Source organism: Pantherophis guttatus, chromosome 3, assembly GCF_059756535.1.
Source record: "Pantherophis guttatus breed Tessera chromosome 3, ASM5975653v1, whole genome shotgun sequence".
Taxonomy (NCBI): domain Eukaryota; kingdom Metazoa; phylum Chordata; class Lepidosauria; order Squamata; family Colubridae; genus Pantherophis; species Pantherophis guttatus.
In genome coordinates this window covers 191891823-191918153 of record NC_142065.1, presented here as the reverse complement: position 1 = coordinate 191918153, position 26331 = coordinate 191891823, and the positions used below count along the sequence as shown (strand labels likewise).

Below are 26331 nucleotides of genomic sequence, written 5' to 3'. Positions count from 1 at the left end.
AGCAACACACGATAGGGCCATTTTCTGCTCCTCTATTTGAAAAATAAAGGAAACAAGAGAAGCCAGATTCAGCCATACAACGTTATTAACTTCAGGCAAATTTCCAAAAAATAAAACTGGGAAGTGTGCAAAACTATTGACACATTTCTCCTACATCCTACTGCTGTTCCTATTTTACCGATGATTTCTGTGTGAAGAAAAGTGAACACAAAGAAGACAAGATACATAAATTAGGGCCTGGATGGAAGCAGATAATTCTGTAATAAAATTGTTGATAAGAAGTGAGACAGGAGTAAGTAAATATGGTAAAAGATATTCTATGTATCCTTCTTTAATTCATTTTCTATTCACTGTATTAAGAAGGACTGCTCAATGCCAAACAAAGAAACGGTTTGGAGATTTCTCCGCAGAAAAAGCCAACTGGTTCTTTACATAGTATAGAGTCGGCCAACTTTTTTTTTAAAAAAAGAAATAATTATCAAGATGAATGGACATTAAAATACATTAACTAAAATTATTATTACTAATAACAGTTGGACTCATATCTATGATGCATCACAAGGAAGCAGAGACAGGAATAAACTAAGCAACAATCTGTAACTTATTTTCAATTGTGCGTATTAGATTTTGTTAAGAAAAGCAGGCTCAGTTCTCCCTGATCTCTTCTAATTTTTTAGACTACCATCCTCTTCTTATCAACAGAGCCACTCTTGCTGAGGAAGATGGGACATGTAATCAAATGGTTCTGAAGGATGAGAAAACCAGCATAGGAAAGAAGACTTATTTTTTTTCTTTCAAAAGATGGTGATAAGTTATCGAAGTTGATTAGACTTGCTTGGGAGGAAGAAGGAAGTTTCTTCTTTTCTTCTGCACTTTTAAATTTTTTTTCCTTTTTTATATTGTTTACTCTATGTAGAGTGTTTTAGTTTTATTTGTATAACACGATCTTTAATGAAAGTGTTACCAAAGACAGGGAAGTGGCTTTATTTTTCAAATCATTTCAAGCATGTATGGAAGTTGCCTTAACTGGGATTACTTATCCAGGCCCTACTCCAGGGCTGTCAAACTTGCGGCCCACAGACCGGATGCATCACACATTGGCCATGCCCATGCCTGGTTTAGTGAAGGGGGGAAGTTGCAATACGTCACGTGACGATGACAACACGAGTTTGACACCCCTGACCTATTTCATTACCTTAAGGAAGAGGCAATTTATTCATTTCTCAGTCTGCACCTCCTTTCAAGTCTGGCAAACAAAATGGCTGCTGAAGAGGGTCAAAATTCATGGCTATCTTTTCAGCTGTGTTTCTTGACTGGGAGGACAAAGAAAAACCTACTTAGAAAGTTCTTGGAATAGAGGTAATCCAGGTTTGTTATACATACTGATTAGTCAAGTCCTCTGGGCTTTAACACCAAATTGATCTCCCAAAGACTGATGAACCCAGCTACTAGAGACATGGTGGTGCAGTGGTTAGAATGCAGTATTGCAGACTAACTCTGCCCACTACCAGGAGTTCGATCCTAACCAGCTCGAGGTTGATTCAACCTTCCATCTTTCCAAGATTGATAAAATGAGGACCCAGATTATTGGAGGCAATATGCTGACTTTGTAAACTGCTTAGAGAGGGGCTGTAAAGCACTATGAAGTGGTATGTAAGTCTAAGTGCTATTGCTATTGCTACTAAAAGTATGTAAAAACCTACCTTTCCATGCAGTATGGAAGGTAAACTGCTATCAGCAGCACTTCAACTGTGTTTCAATATCACAGTGTTTCCATTCTGGATAAGTCAGAGATAAAGCCCTTCCTACAGATGCCACACCACCACCGAAAGAGTTGACAGCAGAGTTTTCTTTTGCTCTGCCAGACACCTGCTGTTGTTGCTAGACATGTAATATGAGAGCTTCTTGAATGCTTCTAATAAGGACACACAAATGGTTGATGGAAAAAGAACGTCTAATGTTCTGTTATGAGGGGTATTGCTGTCAATATACTTAAACTGCTTTTGTTGCTTTTCTGTTTTAAGTTGTAAGCTGACCAGAGTCAAGCAGCCTAGACATCAAATAAATAATTGATAAAAAACATTTCTTCTGCCTGCACGCAGGATAAGTAGCTCCAGCTTAGAATCATTGTGGGCTGGTAGAGAACAGAGAGAGATAGAGAGAAAAAGATCTGCATTTCTTTCTTTTCTAGAATACAAGCTATCTTTATATTCCGTGTATAATCAGAAGAGAAGGAACATAGCTCAACACAGTAATAATCTATACCAGGGCTCTCCAACGTTGGCAACTTTAAGCCTGGCGGACTTCAACTCCCAGAATTCCCCAGCCGGCTGACTGGGGAATTCTGGGAGTTGAAGTCCGCCAGGCTTAAAGTTGCCAACGTTGGAGACCCCTGATCTATACGATATTGTGTAAGCTTGCTCCTTTGATTTCTCATTATCTCATCATATGCATAAGACAAATAGAAAGAAAGGGGAGTGTCTAGTAATTGGGGAGGGGAGTTGGCTGGATATGTGCCTTCGAATCACCACTGATTCAAAGGTAAGTTCCTTACTACTTTACTATTTACTACTTCCTTACTACTGCCCTGGGTAAGTTCCTGGGCAGGTGCTTGCAGTTTTATTGGCAAGATTTCAGAAACGGTTTTGCCAATGCCACCTTCATAGGGCTGAGAGAAAGGGACTGGCCTAAGGTTACTCAACTGGCTTTGTGCCTGTAGGGTAGACATGGGCAATTAATTTTCCCATGGGCCCACAGGGACTTTTGTGGAGGGCTCCACTCCTGCCACTGCCCCTCCCCTACTGCCCCACCACCCACCTCCACCCGTCACCACTGTTGCAGGCCAGACAAAGATAGCTGAAGGGCTGGATGTGGTCATGGGCCATAAAATACTCAGGTCTGCTATAGGAGGACTAGAATTTACTGTCTTCTGGTTTCTAGCCCAGTGCCTTATGCTGTATCAAACTGGCTCTCAATTATGGAGTATTCCATCTTTTTTTTTTAATGGACTTGTAATGCTTTTTTTCCCTAGGAGACAATTCAACATGGATACCACGTCTCTAAACAAATGGTCTTTTGAAACTGTTTATACAAAAAAAATGCTTTTAATTTTTAAAGTTAATCTTTCCACTTTTACCAATGTGTAGGTTTATTAGAATTTAATATTAGATTCTAATATTTTAAAAGTGAATAACTGAATACTTATTTTGTAACAGTAATTTTAATTATATTCCTATCTACCTTAACAACTCTTGGAACTCTTAGAAGAATCATGTGTCCAGGAGCAGAAAATGTCGTTACCTATAAAACAGAGTTTTATTCTGGACACACTGCAGCCAAACCCTATTACCTTTTCCCGGTCACATATGAACTGCCTGTGAACATCACACAGTTCCACAGTACTTGTTAATTTTTTTAAAAAAAAGATCCTGTTCACTTCCTCACCTCTCATACGCTTCCATTCCAACATTTCTGAATGTTTGTTTCGTGTAACAAATCAGTCCCATTATGTTCATCACTGTTGCAGAGTTGAAGGTTAGGGCATATCAGTCAATTGTTCCTGTGAATGATCCCTGTGCATATGTGTCGCGTCTTGTTTTAAACAGAGACAAATCTTTGTTCTGATCTTCATTCAAGTGTTTAGTTTCCTATCTGCAATCCATTCAATAACGTCTGCACAGAGAAGCACTGTGGCATTGCCATTTAGGAAGATTATGCTATAAACCATTATATTATCAGAGTTCATTCTTGAATGATTTAAAACAGGGCAGCTAAAATTCCCATAAAATCCTTTTGCACAAGAAACAAGTGAGCTTCTTCCATATTTTAGCTGTATAAACCATGCATCTTTATTACCAGCCTTTAGCTTTTCACACAGTTCCTCCTGAGCTGCTCTAGAGCATTCAATTGTATAATTTTCTATTTTTTCTGTAATGGTCTGCATTTTGTTTTTGTCATGATTGGATGCTATAGGATGATGGTAGTGGTGATTGTGGCAATGATGATGATAGAAGACCCAGTTGAAGTCAAGATTTGAAGAACACTTAATGGAACCAACTATGACAGCGCTATTAATATTAAGAAATTACCCAATGCCAATAAATGCATTATAAATTGCATAATAAAAAGTTTTAAGCATCAGAATGAATATGCATCTAAATTAAATGAAACAGATAGAAAAATGAAAACTGGATGATGCGGAAACTATTACTTTGATTACGGTTAACATATAGTTGTACTAAAGAATATTATGCATTGAAGACAATGCAGTATTGGTTGATAAGTGTCAGAAATTTATAACCCAATGTTGTGATTTTGAAGCACTTTGATATTTTGATGTACTTTGATATTAGAAAACCTACAGATTGTCACACCAGTATTTACTGTATTTTTATGATCCAAGATTCTATTTAGTATTGACCTTCGTTGCAGAAGTGAGCAAAACATGAGTGACAGTCCAATCCAGGACCACGTTAAGCTAAGGTAATTGAACTTGAACAAGTTTATTGCATTGATTTCAGTGCAATTCAATCAGCTTAAATACTAATACTTCTGCTTAACTGAGAAATAAACTGAGATTATAAAACTATAATCAACAATATATTTACTCTATGTAGACCTATTAACATTAGTCTGATATAAAGGGTGGGTTAAATATGAACAAAATAAAACTTTCTTAGCTGTGTAAAGTATACTAAGTGTATAATATTATACCAGAACATTATATGTTCTGTAGGGCTTATTCTCAAGTGAATAAGTATTGAACTGCAGACTAAGAGATCACAATCTTATTCCTGTCCCCTTCATTTTACTTAGGCAAAAATAAATGGGGTATTAGGATTTCAGCTTTAGTTATGCTTTAATCTATCTATACACTACTGAATGTAACATTGATTGGTAGTTAATTCTTTGTTACATAACAGGTTGTAAGCCCCAGGCTTTCCATTTAATACTTACTGATCAGAACTAAATGTGAAATGTCTTTTTTACGTATTTGCAATCAGTATTAACTATTTTATGTCATAATTACACTGTACATAACTGACATCATCAGGTCCCCTAGAGGGAAACTGCAGGCTATACTATTTAGTGTAAAATACTAGATCCACAGTTTGACTTCTTGTTTTATGAAAAACCACCATATCCCAACCCTACATGATTTGGTCATAGAAAATTAACTGGCATTCTAGAGTGACAATAGACCTATATGTTCTATGTCCGTATTACCAGCTGTTCTGTTTCTATAGCATACTGAAGACAATTTGTCCTCTTACCATTCTGTTAATTTCTAGAATCCTTTTGGCTCTTTAAAATATTAAATATCAAAGCACTTTCTCCAGGGAGAAACCATGTAAATCGTTTTCTTCCCCCTTGGAGATCTGTAATCAATTAGAGGGCACATAGGTGCAACAAGAATTTGAATATTTTGTTCCATGTACTTATTTATTTATTTTATTTTTATTTTATTTATTTATTTTATTTAATTTGTATACCACCCTTCTCCAACAGGACTCAGGGCAATGAACAGCCACGGTAAAACATAACATATAAAATTTAAAAACAGTTTAAAAGACATTAAATAATTTTGGCCATCAAATTAAAACAACCCAGTTAAAACTAATTACAAATTAAAACCGAAAGGATGGGATCAAGCCAACCCGGCTAGATGAAATAGATGTGTTTTCAGGGCCCGCCGAAAAGTCCAGAGGTCTGGTATCGTGCGTATCTCTGGGGGTAGGTCGTTCCAGAGGGCAGGTGCCACCACAGAGAAGGGTCTCTCCCTGGGGGTCGCCAGCTGACATTGTCTGGCCGACGGCACCCTGAGGAGGCCCTCTGTGTGCGAGCGAACTGGCTGGTGGGAGACTATTGGCGGCAGAAGGCGGTCTCGTAAATACCCCGGCCCTAAACCATGGAGCGCTTTAAAGTTGGTCACCAACACCTTGAAGCGCACCCGGAAGACCACAGGAAGCCAGTGCAGCTCGCGCAGGAGATGTTTCTTTCCAACATCCAGACTTCTTTACAATATTGTTCATTGTCTTAGACAAATAATATTCCAACACACAAGATGCTGCAGTGCACATTAGGTAAAGTGAGCAAACTGAAACTGACGGACAATCCTGGAGGAGAAAGAGACAGGTTGTTACAAAAGCCAGGTTGTTGTCTTTTCTATGGGATGGAGGAATCAATATATAGATCCAATAAGGAATGCTATTTGTTAGAAGTTGCTACTATCAGAAGAAAGGGCAGGCTTGGTGTCTCTTTAGAGCAGAGGTTTTCAAACTTGGCAGCTTTAAGACTTGTGGACTTCAACTCCCAGAGTTCTCCAGCCAGTTATGCTATGATATGCTGGCTGGAGAATTCTGGGAGTTGAAGTCCACAAGTCTTAAAGCTGCCAAGTTTGAGGACCTCCGCTTTAGAGTAATAGAACATAGAAGCAGCCCAGTGGTGAAATCCAAATTTTTTTACTACCAGTTCTGTGGGTGTGGCTTGGTGGGCATGGTATGGCTTGGTGGGCATGGCTTAGTGGGTGTGGCAGGGGAGGGATACTGCAAAATCTCCATTCCTACCCTACTCCAGGGGAAGGATGCTGCAAAATCTCCATTCCCACCCCACTCCAGGGGAAAGATGCTGCAAAATCTCCATTCCCATCCCACTCCTGGGGGAAGGAGATTGCAAAATCTCCATTCCCACCCCACTCTGGGGCCAGCCAGAGGTGGTATTTGCTGGTTCTCCGAACTACTCAAAATTTCCGCTACCGTTTCTCCGAACTGCTTAAAATTTCCACTACCGGTTCTCCAGAACCTGTCAGAACCTGCTGGATTTCACCCCTGAAGCAGCCCATCATATGGTCACCCCATGTTGATATCGGAACCTATATTCAGGTAGTAAAGGTCATTTTAAAATTTACAGACTTTGTAAATCTTATGTATCAGGATATATAGTCTGTAATCTTATGGACCTCAGGGCTCTTTTAAATCCCTTTAGTGAGGAATCCAGTGATGGCTATAGTTGTGCATGCCAATAAAAGGTATTTTGTTGCATCAACATGGCTCCTTATAGAAGTGGGCATTTTCTCAACAGAACAATTCATCTTCTTTGGAAATTAGCAGTGACTTATACATATAATGACCAAGTAATTATTTTCATTATTAAAATCAAGAGCAAGCAATGTAATAGATATGCACTGCGGAAATAGATTTAAAACTAAGGTTTCTATCATCAGAGAAGAGTAAGTCCTTTTCATTATTATTCTTTTACAAAATATATTGGCTAACATTCATGTCCTCTTATGTCATAAACTAAGAGCGGGAGCTTTTGACAGGAAGCACTATGAAATAAGTTATGGGTAAATTCTTCCTTGTTTCTTTTCATGCAGACCTTTTTGCCCTCTATTCCAATGGGGCTGTTTGAAAAGAACAACCCAGGTTTGATATTAGGTACCTAGGTCATGGTTTCACCTTGACAATAGCTCTTTCATTTCAAGCAGTAACATTTGCCAGGATCCCTAAGGTGTTTTCCTTTTTGTCAAATCCTAGCTTTTCTTAAAGGAAAAAAAAAAAAAAAAAACCAGCTATGAGAAAGGAGGGAAAAAAAAAAAAAGAAGATAAATCTTAATTCACAAGCCGCAGGACTATCTCTATGTTTTCAGCACAAAACTTCAAATTCAATCCAAAAAGTGGATGTGTATTAGAAGGCTGCAGATTTAAACCTTGTCCACCATGATCAAACTGGATTTATGGAGCATCATAACTCTCCAGACACCATCCAGCAGCTTATTAATTTAATAGACTCCTGTCCATTCCATGATGTTCCTGCCCTGACAGTCTCTCAAGATAAGGCGAAAGCCTTTTGACAGGACCGAGTGCATATATATTTTCTTCTGTTTTCTTGGGTATGGTGTTGTCGACAACTTGAAATCTGTGGCTCAGCAAATTTGTGATTTCTTTTCTTATTAAGCTCGCACCAAAACAACAGCAGCAACTTTTCTGTGAAGTTGGCTTCCTCAGACACAAATGAATGTTATTGACTTAAAACATGTAACTGGATTTTAAAAATTCAAAAAACAAAAAAACAAAAACAAAAACAACCCCAGTTTCTAATAGGTAAATGGTCTATTCCAGGGTTTCCTTATCAAAAAGTAACACCAAAGTTTATCTAAAATGAAAGGTTGAGTTTAATGGAAAAGTTCCTACATCTGTGAAACATTCGAAGAATTCTTCAAGTTTAAGGAAAGAACAGTAGTTTTGTAATATAAACTAAAGTTTAATTGAAACAGAACTATAGTTTGGCCAAATGTCAAAAAATATGATTATATTTTTCAAGACTGAAGGTTCGTAAGTAAGAGTTCCATACTCTGACAGGCACAACAAAAATCTTTCATAATGGATTGTTTCATGAACTACAACAGTCGTTTATTTTGGCTTTTCCAGTGTGTACGGTTCCAAAGCAGAGGTCTTCAAACTTGGCAGCTTTAAGACTTGTGGACTTCAGCTCCCAGAATTCTCCAGCCATCATAGCATAACTGGCTGGAGAATTCTGGGAGTTGAAGTCCACAAGTCTTAAAGCTGCCTCTGTTCCAAAGGAACAAGGCCCTATTTAAAGTTCTTCCCCTGTAGCTAATAATCACAAATAAGAGGGTGTGGCTTTCTTTTGCCGCCATTGATAGAATGATTTACCCAATTTTTTGATTTTTTATGTATATTTGTTGGTTTTAACAGTCGCTTGGTCGATTGTTGTTGTGAACCGCCCTGAGTCCTCGGAGATAGGGCGGCATACAAATTTTATAAAATAAAATAAAATAAAATAAAATAAAATAAAATAAAATAAAATAAAATAAAATAAAATAAAATAAAATAAAATAAAATAAAATAAAATAATAAAATAAAATAAAATAAAATAATAAATAAATAAATAAATAAATAAATAAATAAATAAATAAATAAATATCTAAAATGTTTCCTAAATGCGCAAACTTGAATATTGCATACAAAGGCTTGTATATTAAGTCTTGGAAAGAGATTACATTATAGAGCACTAATGTTATGTGTTAATTTGTGATTGAAATTTTACAATTCAGCACCATCTTACTTTACTGAGATATAATTTATATGCTGGGTATATGCTTTTTCACTGATACTATCTAAAATTTATCTCCACCTACATGCATCCTTCTAAGTCAGAGATGCCACTTATGTCCACGATTCTTTTAAATACCAACCATACTGCTGAGAAATTTCCCATATGTTCTTCCTTTCTCTAATATTTACCTAGTACTGAAGTCTGCTGGGAAATGATGTTTGTTTCTTTGATTTGTGGACTGTTGACAAAAAATCTTGTTAAAACTGCTGCAGTTACAAAATTCGTAAAGAAAATTTCATTTCCCTTGAAAGAAATTGATTCAGAAGGGGGGGGGGAAGCTTTTTTTTTTTTTGGCTATAGCCACCCCAATGGCTGTTGCAAGTTTTATTTCAGCTAATTTCCACTACATCAATTGCAATCTGTAACAAGATGTAACACAATATACAATTTAATCATTTTTAATTTACAAAAAACAGTGCTTGCAGGCATTATAAAAAAGCTCAATAGTCTAAAAAGAGATGGTGACAAGAAAGACAGAACAAATCCATGAGGACAGTTCTGTAAAATAGTCTACAGAGACTTAAAAACCTAGTGGCTTGTTGTTTCAAAAATGAATATTTAATACATATTGAATATAAAGTGTATTTTTTTTTAAAAAAAAGAAAACAATTGTCATAATCCTTGCTTAGGACCATCATCTTTCCAAAAGAAAAAGGACAGTTGTGGACAATTGCAACCCATAACAACTATTGGAAGATTTCTGATCCTTTGAAAGTAGCATGCTGTCAGATTTGCAATAACAGCAGTCCATTCAACGGGGGAAAAAAAGTGTGTTTAGATTTCAGACAGATTGTAGATTCATATCAAGACTGACTTGCTATCTTGCACCAATATAGCACAAAGCACAATATAACCTGGCAGCCTGCTGATGGTGAAGACAATCAGGAGGGAAGCTATGCACCAATGAATGCAGGGAGGCTTAGTTAAATTAGTCAGACCTGTCCTATTACAGAAAGGGGTTTTCCCACAGTTCTTATGATGCCATCTTACCAGTGCCAGTATCTACGTAACACACTATATTCTAAACTTGAGTTAAGAAAATAAATCCCAGTTTCTCATTACCGGATGTGCCTAAATAAATTAATCATATTATATATTAAAACAATGGCCTGATTTACATGCTAAGATTATGTCTGGGTTTTGCTAAATGCTAACTGTCCAGCTCCATCTAGTTTGGGTTATGTGTGTTAATCCAATCATAGAGTAACAAGAGTATAGCATTCTTAATCTGGAATTTGATAGGATTCCATCTGAGTTAGTCCTTGTGTGACAAGCAATAATGGCTAAACAAATATCAAGATGCAAAATGAACAGGAGCAAAATATATAGCAAAAGCATATGAAATAATAAAAGCATATGAAATACATATGTGCATATCCATGTGCATGTGTGTTTGTATGTATGTGTGTATAACACACACACACGCACATATATGAGAATATTAGAAAAGAGGGTTCATGTAAAAATATTTAGCAGTGGGAATTATAAAATCATAAGGAGATTAAGTTAGCTAGTTGTGAAATTCTAATATTGCTTTTTAAATGACTTCAGGACATAGGAGGTGCTAAGGTTATTATCTGTTATCAGGAATACAGTGGAATTGTATAACTGGATAATAACTAAACAACTGACACAATGTAAAATTACATTATCAGTGTGTTAAAACAAAATTGCACCCTAAAGGAGTCTACATGCCAGCTCAGAGCTGCAGTGTAATTATGCTTAACTCTGATAATTAAAATACAACGGAGATCAACAGAATCATTTTCATTAAGAAAATTATTAATGATGGTGGTATAATGGTAATTGATTGCAGAGCACCACAGGATAACGCCATGCAGTATAAACCAACATGTTTTAATAATATGTCTGAGACTGTTTTGATATGGCACATAAGATTGAGAACGTTTGAAATTAAGATAGAAGCAGTGGGATATATTAAAAATGGAAAATCATAAAGTAGCTGTTCTTAAAAATATTTCATTAAAAAAAAAATACAAATCCCAAAGTATTTGAAGACTATATTGCGTTATGGATCAATGTTCTGTGTGCTGCAATAAAAATAGCCATTTGCAGCATCAATTATACAGCCGAAGTAAACGGAACAAATATTTCTCAAGCCTTCTGTCATTTCATTTCATGTTCCGCATTGATCGTTTTTACATTTGTGATCATGATTTACTGATATTGCTTTGTTTTCTATCTAGTTGCACCAAGTACTTTTAGCCTTCATTATTGAGATGATGCAGAAAACAGCATTAGTGACTTTCCCATTGCTTAATGAAATGTGAGGGGATAATTCTATGTAAATAATAATTGATAATTGACACAGCAGTGACAATTTATGTGTGGTCTCATGTGCTGTAAAATGCCCAGATCTTCTTCATTTGAAAACTGATGTCTCTGCCTGTTTGAACTTTTAAAATAAAACAATGATTTTGTTCTGTATGTGTACATTTTCAAGAATGCATGTCTTTTCCCTGATTTTCTTTTTTTTTACTTACATCTTGTTTCTTAATTAAATTATAAAGTGTACTTTGGGTAGACACTACTCAGTTTTATTCCATGCCCACAACATATAAACAGTAACTTGAGAATACTCCCCTTTTTACAATCCTGTAATCCCTTAATTTAGGATAAATTCGGGGCAACTAGATGGAGCTGAGCATTTACTGGCCAGATGTCCTTCCTAATGCCATGCGGAGTTCGCAGCAGATATTTTTCTTTGTGCCCTAGGAGGGAAACATCTACTGCTACCTAGGATTGAACTTTCAACCTTCCGAGTAGGAGTTGACAGTCTTCACCACTAGGCTGCCACGACACTCAATTTGAGAATATTTCACAATAATAATAATACTAGGAGCAGTGAAATGTGAATTAAATTCATGTTAAAGAGAATGTCAATAGTAAAAATGAAAAATACCCAAACGACTGTACTTACAGGAGAAACAATTTATAAGAAAGTGCAGGCCAAGTAAATAGAGGGCTTAGTAATTTTCAGCAAAAATAAAAATTTCATTACATGTGAGATATCTACATTAAAAGTCATATTTAGTTATATCTGTTAGCATCATCCTTTGATAGCATATCTATCTGTCTGTCCTTCCATCTATCCATCCTCTACCTTAGATCTGAATGGGCATCAAATCAACATATGATCCTGGATGGGCAGTGAACAGCAAATTGCATTCTACATGGAGTTGCCCTTCTGGAATATCTAGAAGCTCCAGCTGGTATAAAATACAGCAGTGCAAGCAGTTATGTGTGCTTCTAGAATAATACATGTTACACCTCTACTCTATAAGCTGCATTGTTGCTAGTTTGCTTCCAATTCAAGGTACTGCTTTAAAGGCCTTCAAGGTATGGGGCTGGTTTATTTGAGGGACCATCGCTCTCCCATTACATCTGCTCATCTCATCAGATCTGGCAAGAGAGGCATACTGTGTGTCCCATCTCTCAAGGAACTAAACTTGGCGGGTCCAAATAGATAGGAACTTCCCTGCTGTGGCACCTGCCTTATGGAACATTCTCCCCCCTGAAGTGAGGTCATCCCTGTCCCTCCATATTTTCCAGAAGTCAAGATCTGGCTTTATCATTAGGCCTTGAGCTTCCAGGGAACTGGTGAGATCTTGAGGTTGTTCCGTTGCTGATCAGCAACGGAACAACCTCAAGATCTCACCAGTTCCCTGGAAGCTCAAGGCCTTATGTTTGTGCTTCATGTGTTTCTTGTTTTTAAACGTTTTTTTTAATGTATGCCACTCAAAATCACTTCTTATGAGTTTAGTAACCATATAATTTTGATAAGCAAATAATTTTAAAACAATAAAAACATCAACAAAGTCAGAAATACATCACACACTGATGACCTATTTTTTGTTCAGACATACCAATAAATATTTTTTTTCGATTGGAAAGACTTTCCAAAGTTGCTTAAACTAAACTAGAAAATCTAGGCTAATAATGTTTCTATGTTAATATGCTAATAAAAAAAATGAATGGTTTTAGGAGAGATGCTGTGAAACACATCCTATAAGTAACTACTTTTCATTGAAAATACTTTGGTATTTTCAAAGAACTAAGCATGTACTGCATTTTATAAATACAGGATCACAACCATGTTGAAATTAGCAATGACTGAATCACATCCAATTTCCTTATTTGTTAGCTATGATAAACCTTTTGCTGAAAGACTTGTACTCAAAATAAAGTTTCGGGTTTCTTCAGTGAACAGCAATAGAATTCGAGAAAGAATATACTGTCACCTACAGTCTATTTTCAACAGGACAAAAATGGTTAGAATGCTTACTGAAAGAAGATACATATTATGCAGACCGGGTTATTCATTATATTTTTTTGTTGCTGTTTTATTTTCGAAGCAACTTGAAAGGGCTTCCAGATCAGCATGAATACATAGTGGAGATTGTTTTCCCTAAACAGATGGAACCCTTCTATTCAGGGATCTAAATCTAATTTAATTTTGAGATGACTCAAATGATACAAATGTCATTTTGAGGATCACATGAGCATTGTTACATGTATTAGACAATATATGATCAGAATTTCAAAGCATAAGAACAGCCTTATGAGATCAGATCAAGTTCCATAGAGTGTAGCTTTTTATGTTCCACAAGAAAAAGTCTATTCTTCCTGGAAACCGCTAAATATGTTTTAAAGTCATCATCTTTAAAATACTCCAAATTGCCTCCAAATCTAGTGATTCACTTATATTTTACTAATTTAAATTTCCTGGGGACAGTAGATTACCTAGTAGGAATGTCAAAACTATCTAATGCAGCTGTTGTCACTATATATAGTTGCACTGAATTTTGCCATGTCTAACTATGAAATTTGATTTTTAAGTGTCTTCCAATTTTATTGATGATCCATTCACTTTCGTGAACAGGTTCAGTCTTACTATCAGTTAGTGAAATGTCCTCATTAATATTATTTCAGGCTGCATTTTAACCAAATAAAAAAACAATGTATATATAATAATGCTGAAGTTAAAATGAGATGTTCATTTTTACTCAGAAAGAATTTTCACACTCATTTAACAATAAAACATTTCGTCAACCTTAAGTGGTACAATCTAAGAATCATTTTATCTCATTATCTGCCTTGGAGATACAGTATATTGAGAAATTGGCAGCCTTATCACTGCTGAATCAGATTTTAAGAAGCAACAGTATATTAAAAAAAATCAAACAGTACTAGATAGATAAAGAAGAAAAAATCCAGAAATCTGCTAATGAAATTTTTCATCTGTGAACACTATATGGCTTAAATTTTATTTTAGACTGTTGTAGCAAACGTTTTATATAAACTGTCATCAATAATTTATTTAGAAATATAAAGATGCATACTAAAATATAATATGTGCTAATATTGTATTATATTTATTCAGTGTCGTTTTCTGCTGTTAAAGTAATGTATCATAGCAGACTTGAGAAATATATATATTCTTCCTTTTTGTGTTTGTTCCCTTAATTAAATATTTCCAGGTTACAAACTGTGTGCATGTTTGTTTTATATAATTATATAAAAAATACATAAGATTCTGATGTACAACTACTCATGTAAATTCTGTTTTCAATGTTTCAGTTTTCGAAAGCTTGTCGTAGTCTAAAAGTAATCCTCTTAAAAATGTACAATTTGCAATGATTATAAAAACAAGATATAATTGTTTCTAGTAAGGTTTAATAGTTCTTGATTGGCTTTGAATATTAATATAGGAATATAGGTCCTTATTTGCCTGGACATTGTACACTGAAATAGTCACAAGGTTGTTACAATAAACAAATCTTTCATCTTTGTAGAAGTTTTGGTTAGGAATGTTTAAAAAACAACTTTAAAAATATCAAAGAAGTCTTCATTTTCAGAAGTAACACTTGAGACTGTAAATTTATAGCACTTGAAATGTGAGCCTAATTGAAAATGTTAAAAGTTAGGGAAGAAAGAAAAAAATATATTAGAAACATAGAATAGGAAAGTTTAGACACAACACTGGAGAACATCTGGTCCAATTCCCTTTGTCGTGCATAAACTCACTATTTATTCAAATATCATAGATCCGTATTATATAGTTCATATTTATTAAATCTGCACTGTTTCTTCTCAAACATGACCACAACAAATCTGATAAGGGTGGAAATAAAATTCAACTTAGTGAAGATGAACTCCCAATTTTATCCCATTGTCCTATTGTTTACCAATGGTTTGGTTTTGCTCCAAATGGTTTTTTCCCCAATAGCATGTTAACTCAGAATTCCTGTTACTTTTTCATTCCCCCATAAATCTCAATGTCTAGAATTTCAGCATTCTGAAATCCCTTTGAGGTTACAATGGAATTGTAAAATTGTGTCTAACATTTAGTTTATCTGCTTAAAACCCCATTCTTCTGCTGACCGCTCATTTGGAAATTTACCCAGTTGTACTTTTAAGCATTCTAAAAATTAGTATGGGGCTAATCCTCAGGAACTGTTTTGTTTAGTAATCTTTACACATGATAACTCATATATTCAACAAGCCAAAGCTGGAATCTGATCCCTAATCAATCCAAACTTTCAGTTTTCAGAACCTTTGAAATCATAGTTCTTGCAATCATCTTCTCCAAAACAACACAACTGTTTCCAATGCATTTTTATTTACTTGTCACAAGTGGTGATATTTTTTTAAAAAATTTCTATTAGCTTAAAACTGCAGCTGGGTGAGCCTCTTGTAAAAACTCAAAGGAATGTTCACAAATAGATTCATGGCTTAATACAATGCAGTAAATTTATCTTAGGTTAGAAAAAAAGAAGAATGAAAAAGCTGCTGCGTTTAAACCAGCCACACTTGAAATCAAAGATCTGGGAAGTATCAGGATAGCTGCTCGTGTTGCAAGTGAAGTAGGCAAGCTTTTTATATCAGAAATGCATCAGGTAGAAGAAAGATATATACCTTTAAAATATTCTGTTTGAACTCTGAATGATATATGCCTCTGTTTCATGCTCATGAACAAAACACTTCTCCCTTTCTTAAGGTGGTAATAAAGAAACATGAGTTACTCATCTTTGCTGCTCGTATTTGCTGTCTATTATCAACTAGGATGTTTCTCCAGCACTGGGTTAATTCCTTACCAAGAAAGAGGAAGAAAAATTAGCTTGGATTTACCTTTGCTGTACACAATGCAGTTGTTTTTGTTGTCTTCTACTCCTTGCCAAGTCATATCCAGCAACCACTTGGGGCCCGCAGTCAACACCATAGGGAGTGGAGCCTTTGGCTTCTGAAGGGGGAAAAAATGGCAAGAAACATAGCCCAGTAAGCTTGGGTTGATTAAGAACTTAAACAAAACCAGTAGCAATAACTTTATTTGCCAACTAATTTGATCTCTAAATCGAGAAACCTTATTCCCCAACTGATGGAGAAGGGCAAGAGGAAGAAGAGCGGGAGAAGAACGAGAAGAAGGAAAAGGGTTAGTGCTTTGATAAAAAAAAAATGAATGGCAGAATTATTATTGAGGATTTTTCTGAATGATAGCACTGGATCGGATCTCCAAGATTAGACACATCTCTAGTGGCTTTGAATTATAAAGGGAATGTAGGTGACTTTCACAGCAAAAAGCCAAGTGTTTTGAAATGAACTTTAGACACATTGTACTTTGTTATCAACAGGATCTCTATTTCCTGAAACAGACAGGAAAGAATTTAAAGAATTGGTATCCATTTCAAAGCCTGAGTAACATTTATGTTTGGTGGGAAATTATTCTGAATGGATAATGTATTTTCTCCCCCCCCCCTTTCACCTCCCTCCTTTGATGGCTGTTGATGTGCTTGCTTTCTTGTTGCTGAAATAATAATGATTATGAACTCCAAAAGGAAAAGGAAAATTAGCAGCCAAAATGAATTTGGATGACCAAATAAGAGAGAAATGCATGATACCTACACTGATTCACAAAAGACTTAAGAAACACAAATGTCATTTTAAAAAGCATTTCTAAAACATATTTTCCATGGTGCAAGTTAGGACAGAAACATTCAAATTACTTTTGCTCAAGTTCACTACTAAATCTAAATGCAAGGAATGAACTGATCTAGAGTTTAGAAAGGCTTATCCCCAGGTTTTTTTTTTACACAATGATTGCTAGTAAAATGCTATTTAGACAGTTATCATTAATCATTCCTTGTTCTGCATATCAAACATCTTGAAACTATAACTCAAAGTGCAAAGTACAATGAAAAGACTCTCTAGGAAATAATCTAACAGGCTTTTTTATTTTTTATTGTAATATAGATAGGGTGTTTTTCCAGAAGGTCCATAATTGTCTTAGAAATACTGTTGCGGTTTCTATCCCTGATCTAGAAGTCAGAAGCATAAAGTTAAAGCTGTGAGACTACCATACCAGCAAACATGGATGAGCAGTGAGATGCTAATCGTATTTCTGCCCTAATTACTAAACTTTTAGGTAGTGGACTTCTGCCATTATCAGATCAGGGAATGTGTAACGACACAGAGACCTATTCAGTTTTTGCTACTTGGAATTTTTTTTTTTAAGAAAAAGTTTTTTATTTTTTTTCTTTTAAAACAAACATTACATCATTAATCAATCAGTGTGTCATCTGGGTACAAATTTTGTGTCATCATATTTAACGTTTACCATCAATATATGTATTTCTTTGCTTTTACATTTCAATTTAATATATCTCCTATTAAAACATTTTTCTTCCAAATTTATTTAATTTTATACCACTTTTTGTCCATATTCATTTTCTATCCAATGGTAAAATTGGCCCCATATGTTAAAATACTCAGATTCTTCCGTCCCTTTAATTGCCAATGTTAATCTATTCATTTCTGCACAATCTAATATTTTCTTAATTACCTCTTCCTTTGTAGGGATTTGGAACTTTTATTATTACAATTGGTCCTCAAGTTGCAACCACAGTTGGGATCAGAATTGCCACTGCCAAGCAAAGCCGTTTTAAGTGAAACATGTCCAATACTGCAAGATTTTTAGCCATAGCTCATAAACTATTCACTGCAGTTGTTAAGTGAATCATTATGATGTTAAGCAAATCTGGCTCCTGCCATTGACTTTGCTTGTCAGTAGCTGGCTGGAAAGGTTGCGAATGGAGATCACATGACTCCAGGACAGGACATCTGTTATAAATACATGTCCATTGCCAAACCACTGAATTTCGATCAGATGACCGTAGGGAGGATACAACAGTCACAATTGTGAAGACTGGTCATAAGTGCCTTTTTCAATGCCACTGTAACTTCGACGAGTCGCTAAACGAATGGTTGTAAGTCAAGGACCTGTATTTCAATTTTAGACTTCAGTGGGGCTAACAAAAACTAAACACACAAAAGAAAGTGTAAAACAATTAAAAATTAATTGAACCACAAAAGCAGCAGCTAAATTTTAAAAAAAATAGTAGGAGATGACCAGGCTGAGCCCGAGGGAGGGGTAAAATGCATCATAAGTCACCAGTCTCTATGCGCCCGCAAGTCCACCTCACCTTGAATGCCTCTCTTATCTCCCGCTCATTTCCCTTGACTGTCAGTCAGTCAGATTCTTGTAGAGAGCTTACACTTGCAATTAGTCTTTATACTTTTGTATAGTCTTTATACTTTTGTATAAAGACTTTATACTTTTGTATAAAGTCTTTATACTTTATACAAAAATCAATCCAACCTGAAGGCCAGATTGAAAATGAAGATCTTGACTTCTTTTCTACAGGTAGTCCTTGATTTACTACAGTTCATTTAGTGACCATTTGAAGTTACGGCACTGAAAAAAGTGACATATGAATGTTTTTACACTCTCAACAATTGTAGCATCCCCATGGTTATAAATCAAAATTTGGATGCTTGGCAACTGGTTCATATTTATGACAGTTGCAGTGTCCCGGGGTCATGTGCTCACCTTTGGTACCCTTCTGACAGACAAGCAAAGTCAATGGGAAAGCCAGATTCACTTAACAACTGTGTAACTAACCTATCAACTGCAGTGATTCACTTAACAAATGTGGAAAGAAAGTCGTAAAATGAGGCAAAATCCACTTAACAAATATCTCACTTAATAACAGAAATTTTGGGCTCAACTGTGATCATAAGTCAAGGACTACTTATTTTGGCAGCTAAAAGCATGGCGAAGGGCTTGGAAATAGGCATCCTCATCTCTTAAGTGCAGGATGGCAAGCCTTCTTTTGCATCACTTCCAAGCTGGAGCATCTTTAGGGGGAGATCAAAAGTTGAGATGGCATCAGTGGCTATATATAATCAAAGCCCAATCAACACTCTATAAAGAGCAGGAGGTCACAGCCACCATTTCTGATTTTTGACCCCTCCTTCCCCCTTGGATGCCTATTTCCAAGCCCTTTGCCATGCTTTTAGCTGCCAAAATAAGTAGTCCTTGACTTACGATCACAGTTGAGCCCAAAATTTAAGAAATGAGATTCTAAAATCTCTCTTCTGCTTTCATTCAAAAGAAAAGTAAGTTTTAGCTTCTAATCTTTTATTTTAAAAGTGGGAGGATCATCCTAAATTCACTGAGAATATAGTAAGAGAAGCTGCCAATTCTTTTGAATGGAGGGGGGTCATCTTAAATTCAGACTCCTTCCTGATAAATACAGCATTTCTATCTTTTATAATGTCCAATATAATATTCTTTCCCTGGGCATTAAATAAAGCTAGCATTATCATATTTTCAGCATTACCGGAATTTAACATTTTAACATTCACTTGTGGCAATGGAAAGAAAGGAAGTGTTTTACCATTATGAGTCTGTTGATAAAAAGCTCATGTTACCAGAGGTTTATAAATCAGACTTCCATGATTAATAATTTCTTTAGTAAAAGAATTCTAATACATAAGTCTTGATGTATTCATTTAAAAGGAAGGAACAAATCCACATATGTGCAGATGTGTTATCACGTTTGAAATGAATGAGTTTCATTTTACTTTTGTAAACTAATTTAATACATTTGCACTTCCTAAATCAATACACTAATTAGAACACAGTTAGTTTTGGGCAATTGCACTCAGAATTTTGCAGTAAAATAATCTAGGACTTTGCAGCTCCTTAAAAAAGCATGCAGGAATGTAAATGAAACATGAATTTCTGAATCGTTAAAGAAGTCGCTGCAACCATGTAATCTACACTCTGCACTTTTTTTAATGGTTTATGCATGCAACCCAGGTAAAATAATGATGAGACTTCTCCTATGTAGTTACCTCTTTGCCTTTTTTTAACCTTTCACTGGATTCCCCTCTAGCATCTTTTTCAAAGCTCCAACAGCTGTTTAGAAATCACTTTTGGCTTCCCTTCGTCCTTCTGTTTCACAAGATTTGCAAAGATTTACTACTACAAAAATGTAGTAGTAAAATAGTACTACATAAAGAGGCACATAGAAAACAACCATATAGAATAGTATTATAATTAGACATAATTATTTTTTTATCTTAATGGCCCTGTAATCCCTTGCATCACAGCGGTCAGGGTAACTCAATAGAGCTGAGCATTTATTGGCCAGATGCCCTCCCTGATGCCTACACAGAGGTCACAGCAGATATTTTTCCTTTGTGCCCAGAGAGAGAAATATTTGCCACTACCTAGGATTGAACTCACAGCCTCCTGATTGTGAGGCAAAAACACCACCTCAAGGCCACCACGCTGCTCATAATTAGATATATTTATAATCCATATTAAATGAAAAATGTAAAAAAGAAATATATTTTTAAAATCATTCAAGGCTTTTTTGCATATTTAAAAAATACCATGCTTTGTTTAAGGAAGGAATCCTTTAAGTTTTATTTCAATATAAGCTCACCATTTTCTAATATAGTGTGCATGAAGAAGGCAGAATGGTGCAAGAGGCAAAAGTCAGTCCTTAGAAGTCAAATTTCAACCTATCAGATGACTTTCAAAGATAGGTTGAATTGAGTGGATAAAGGAAGAAAAATAATTAAAGATTTTAGGATTTAAGATTTCTTTTAAAATATTCCCCATGCTGGTTCTGACTTTGGGACTGGGAGAGCTAATCAGCCAATAATATTTGCTCCCCCGCCCCCATTCATCAATCTTCATGTATTTTCCTCCTAACTCAAACTGAGCATCTACCTTTAGAAAATCCACTAATATACAACTTCTGCTGGTTTACCCTAATACAGAGCAAAGCTGTGGGGAAATAAAAGTTTGAGCACTAATGTTGTAATATCCTGGGGATATGGGCTATTCTTTCATCTTATTGTGGTAAAGGTTAGCTGGTCATTTCTAGCACTCATTGTGACATTTGCTGCTGGAATTATCTTTATGTTAGGATCTGTTCTTTTCAAAGGAGATCAAGACTATAGACAACCTAACCTGGACAACTTATTCTCATGTTCAGCAACATGATTAAGAAAATAAAGTTTTACTCCATTTTTACTCAAATATACAAATAATATCAGCAGGTGTCAAATGCACATATATTCATGTTAGCAATAAATCTCAGCAATCAAACTTCACTGTCCTGATGGAGAAAAAAATTCAGTTTAAAAGAACCCTAAAAATGGGTTATTCCCTCAAATTAAGGTGTTTAGTAAGCCCTTTAGGTTGAGGATGATGTTTGAGAATGCTGTTTTTTATTTGTTTCCTTGGAGCGACTGTGTTTTTTTCTATGAATTATTGCTTTCTTACTTTTTAATCTTGTGAAGCTGCTCAGAGTCATTTAGGACTTGAGTAGCCTAAACACTGGATGGATGGATGGATGGATGGAGGGAGGGAGGGAGGGAGGGAGGGAGGAAGGAAGGAAGGAAGGAAGGAAGAAGGAAGGAAGGAAGGAATAGAGATTGTAAGAAAGCCATCTCTTGATCTATCTGTCACGTCTCTATTTTGGATTTTTCTTCCCCCTCATGTATCTGCATTTCTTTACTATTAATTCAAGTTTTTTTTTAATTAAATTATCTCTCTTAAATCTTATCTTTACAACCTTCTAATGTATTTTTCAGTGTAACCTTTCCTGTAAACAACTCTGAATGCAAAATCCTCAAAATAAAAAGGGCATACTTTTAAAAATGAATTATAAAAGAGCCAACAACCTCTAATTCAATTTTTCTATGACATATAATTTTATTCTAACCTTAACGAAATCAGAACAGATTTTTAAAAAAACCCAGAAAATGATATCAAATATTTACAACAGAACATAAATGTGACACATGTCTTCTAAATTTTAATCTAAGGTAACAAACCTCTGATCTTTAATGCTTCATGTACCAAAACCAGAAAATATTTCAGTATTTTTCAATTATTCAATATCAGGATCAGGCCAATTGGAACAAAGCAGATGAGGCCAAAAGTGGATCTCTTAGGGAGCAATTAGAATCTGCTAATGAGGATAAAAGAGGTTAAGCAGATACCTGCTTTTTACCAGCCTTTCAAGTAATTCAGCCCACAAGGGCTGTTTATGAAGACTCAGAGGTTAATAGAGATAAAAATAGCCACTGACCATTCTTTCGCTTTTTAGCTTAGAAGGAATTGTTCATAGTTCAGTCATCTTAGATGAACTGTACATCTTGTTACTCATGATTCTTTGGGTGCAACATCACAGTTTTCTTAGCAGCAATATCAATTAGTTTGCCACTACCTTCTTCCATATTTTTCCAACTGTTTCTTTTCCTATGGACTTTGTCTCTTCTGGGTCTCCCATTCAAGTAGGAAACAAGTACTCAAACTTGGCCACGGCCAGTTAAACGTAGCCACTTTGTCCCAAAACATATTGACATGTATGTTTTATATACATAAACAACTGGTATGAATATTTCATGCAATGTTAAAAGGAAAAACATAACTTGGAGGCAGAATAAAACCTAACTTTGATTTAATTTAGAAGTAATTAAAATAGTAAGCTTACAAGTAATAAAAATTAATGAAATACAATGAATATTATCTATTTCAATGCTTTTATAACCTTACCAGCTACCTGACCTACTGAAAATTATAATCTAATGATAATTTTTGAAGGCAATTGGAGAGGTTGAGGCCTCTACATCTAGCTCTGGTGTAGACAGAAAACAAAAGACTGGTACTTAAACACCAAACTTGTTGTATCGTAATATCCAATGCATTTCAACTATTGGTATGACTATGTATGCAGAAGTCTTTTTATTTTAATATCTTGTTTAAAAAATCTTATTCCAGAGCATCATTTTTAGAAGTGTACTCATTAGCAAATTGTTTAGCCGAGCTTTCAGGATAAGACACATAAAAAGCTATTGTCCTTATGCACCAAGCAATCTCAGTGAAACTATTCATAACATTCAGGAATCAAACTAAGATTTGATTATTCCTCTGCCCTTCTGTCTGTTAGTCTTTAGTACCCCCTCCTTTTCTTGTGGTTCAGAGAGGAACACTTTGTTTTCCTCCTTCTATATCTGTTTTGCCATGAAAGATAATTCTATATTTGGCTAAGGCCTGAAAAAGAAAACATAGTTTGAAAACTGCTGATTTGTATATTCTAAATTCTTCTTCATTATTTATTCATTAGTATTTACACACACAAAAAAAGAAAAGCACATGGGAATGCATAATGCTTGAATAAATTGCCAGACTTGGGGTGGGGGTGGAACAGGGAGAAGTAACGGATGGAAAATAGAAATGAGTATTCACAGATGGAATCCCATATGACAGCTGGGCTTCCCTGCAACTAGAGAAACCCAACTGTTTACCCCAGGAGATGATCACTAGAAAAACAACACACACCGTTCCCACACTTGACAGACTTCCACAAGCTTATAACAAAGGCAATTTGAAGAAAGGGAGGGAGAAAAGAAATGTATATTCAAACTGTATCTCTATAACTGCCAATACAATTTGCAATTGTTTTTTTTAATATATTAAGGATTCTAAACTACTGCAAATAATCAAAACTTTCAGCTGCCCCTATAATATAAATCAAGACAGGACGATATGGGTGTAACTTTGTTATGCGGTACATATCAGTGAAAACTCCACAAGAGATATATTTGTTACTTTACTGCTGTGCTTGTTGTAAAGCAATTAGTCTTTGCAGCAGAATTCAACTTAATTGTAATAATGGAGAAATTTTGACGGAGAAAATTCAATCTGATGAGATCCAAAATGGCTGTTTCATAAAACACTCTGAAATAAATGGTCTAGTTCAGCGGTGAAATGCACTTACCTTCGCTACCGGTTCGGAAATGTGAGCAGGCCCGCCTCTTCTGCGCATGTGCAGAGGGTCAAAAATGGGACGTAATGACGTCCCGGTTGGTGGGCGGATTCTCCTGCCTCCAGCCCTACCAGTTCACGCAAGCCAGATAGTTCCAGCCGGATTTCACTGCTGGTCTAGCTCATCCCCTTATTGAGTTCAGAAATCTAAATTCTAAAGCATTCCCAGTTGATGGGTCTCCTGCTGGACATCCTGTTCTCCAAGAAATATAATTATCTATTTTCTATCTCTTCTGCCTATTGATACCGGTATCCAATTGCTACTTTTTTCTCTATGGAAAAAAATAATGCAAATATGAACATTTGAAGCAATTCAGACCTAGTAAAATGAAGAGAGTCAAAATTTGTTGGTAAAAAAATCAGGGATGGGTAATCTTTTCCAAATAAAAAGAAATGAAAAGATCATTTCACTTTTTTGAGACAATGAAGGTACTACTAGGCAAAGAGCAAGGACTCCCATTCAAATACTTCACATAATAGCCCCCTCCACCTGATGAAGAACCACTTATAAGTATTCTCTGAGTATGATTCTCAAGCAAGTTGTGAATCCAACTATATCACCCAATCAATCACCGATATGATAAGATCTGCTTCTGACACATCCATGTTAATCATTACATTAAGATCTTCTACCAATTCATCTTTATTTTCATTTGTTACTCACCAATCCATCTTTAAAATTGCTTTCCTTCTTTAGTCCATCTTCAAAATAAGTTGTTCATATCACAATCCATGTTTAAAATAAATGCCCCCCCACATCTGTATCTGTTTCATTTTTATTGATCTGGCTGCAAAATAATCAAGTTCTCGGGCAATAGAAGCCCCAAATCTGCTGATAGATGCTTGGATATTCAGGAAGGGATCAGGAAGAAGGTTGTTAGAAATCAGGAAGAAAGGAAAGTGATCTTAGTTGCAACTGGATTAGCAGCAGAGGTTCAAATCAACAAAGGAGGGTAAATAGGGGAATGGAGAAAGTGTTCTGAACTCACACTCAATTATTTGGGATTCTGACTTAACAATTGAAATATCTCCAGACATTGGAACTTACAGATGTAATATTGGAATCCACCCACAGTAGATTTCAGGAACGTTGCAAATTACTGAAGGACAATTATTTTGCTATAAATTCTGGTGCATCGGGTGCACTGTATGCATCTGAATGGTCTGCATTGTTACAGATGATTTCAGAAAATCACATTATTTTGCAGCCAGCTCATTTCTGAATAGTCCTCTATGCCAAAACTTGCTTACAAATGGAAAACTGGCAAAGCTTATAATTCAACTACTAAAATCTTCATTTCTACTTTTTTCCAGATATATAGTACATCAATGAAATAAAACAGGCATAAACAGCCATGGAATACATCAATGACTAGAAATTGTTATAACTCAAACAAATCCCCTATATTTTACAAATCATTTCTTACATTGAAAAGACTTGGAACTGAAACACAATCTGGAATGACACTCCAGTTGGCTATTTTATTTCTACCACTTCATGTTGCATGTGTGGACCAAGCCTGAAGTATTTCTTAATATCTGGCTGTATAATTTAGACAACTGAACTCTTCCTACATGATGAACTTTATGGCCATTTGTATGGTTAATATGATAGCTTTGCTTGGTTCATATTTGTTTTGTCCACATGAATTCCTATGAGCAATACAGCATGAATAGAAAATAAATCAGGTGTGAGCCCACTGTAGATGCCTATTCAGTTTAGAAATAATTATTTTTTCTAGACTGAATATATTTACCGTCAGCTATGTGTCATGTAATTCGCATCAGATTTTGAGACATCCCCCACACCCAAATAACACTCTCAATCTCAATATCTCACATACAAAGTAATGTCTGAATTCATAAACTGATTATTTTCAAGAAAAAATGAATAAGAGCTGATGGAGTAGGGGAAAATATACTTGTGATTGGATTGAATAAAAAAAAAATCCTTTGTGGTTTTATTCATTTTACTTAGATCA

At 35.4% G+C, this 26331-nt stretch overlaps 1 protein-coding gene and 1 long non-coding RNA gene across 5 annotated transcripts in view; one reads left to right on the top strand and one right to left on the bottom strand.

The window, feature by feature from the left end:
• Positions 1–26331, bottom strand: part of ZFPM2 (zinc finger protein, FOG family member 2) — a 339422-nt gene that overhangs the window by 105719 nt on the left and 207372 nt on the right. For all 4 annotated transcript variants that reach the window (XM_034422175.3, XM_060681869.2, XM_087890847.1 and 1 more), the window contains one exon: positions 16291–16402. In XM_034422175.3, the coding sequence (XP_034278066.1) occupies positions 16291–16402 (112 nt within the window). The remainder of the gene's footprint in view (positions 1–16290; positions 16403–26331) is intronic.
• The window catches only part of LOC148114946 (uncharacterized), a 66572-nt gene continuing 42696 nt past the window's right edge, over positions 2456–26331 (top strand). Inside the window, exons 1-2 of the long non-coding RNA XR_015733428.1 lie at positions 2456–2541; positions 4403–4482. This is a non-coding gene — a long non-coding RNA (uncharacterized LOC148114946). The remainder of the gene's footprint in view (positions 2542–4402; positions 4483–26331) is intronic.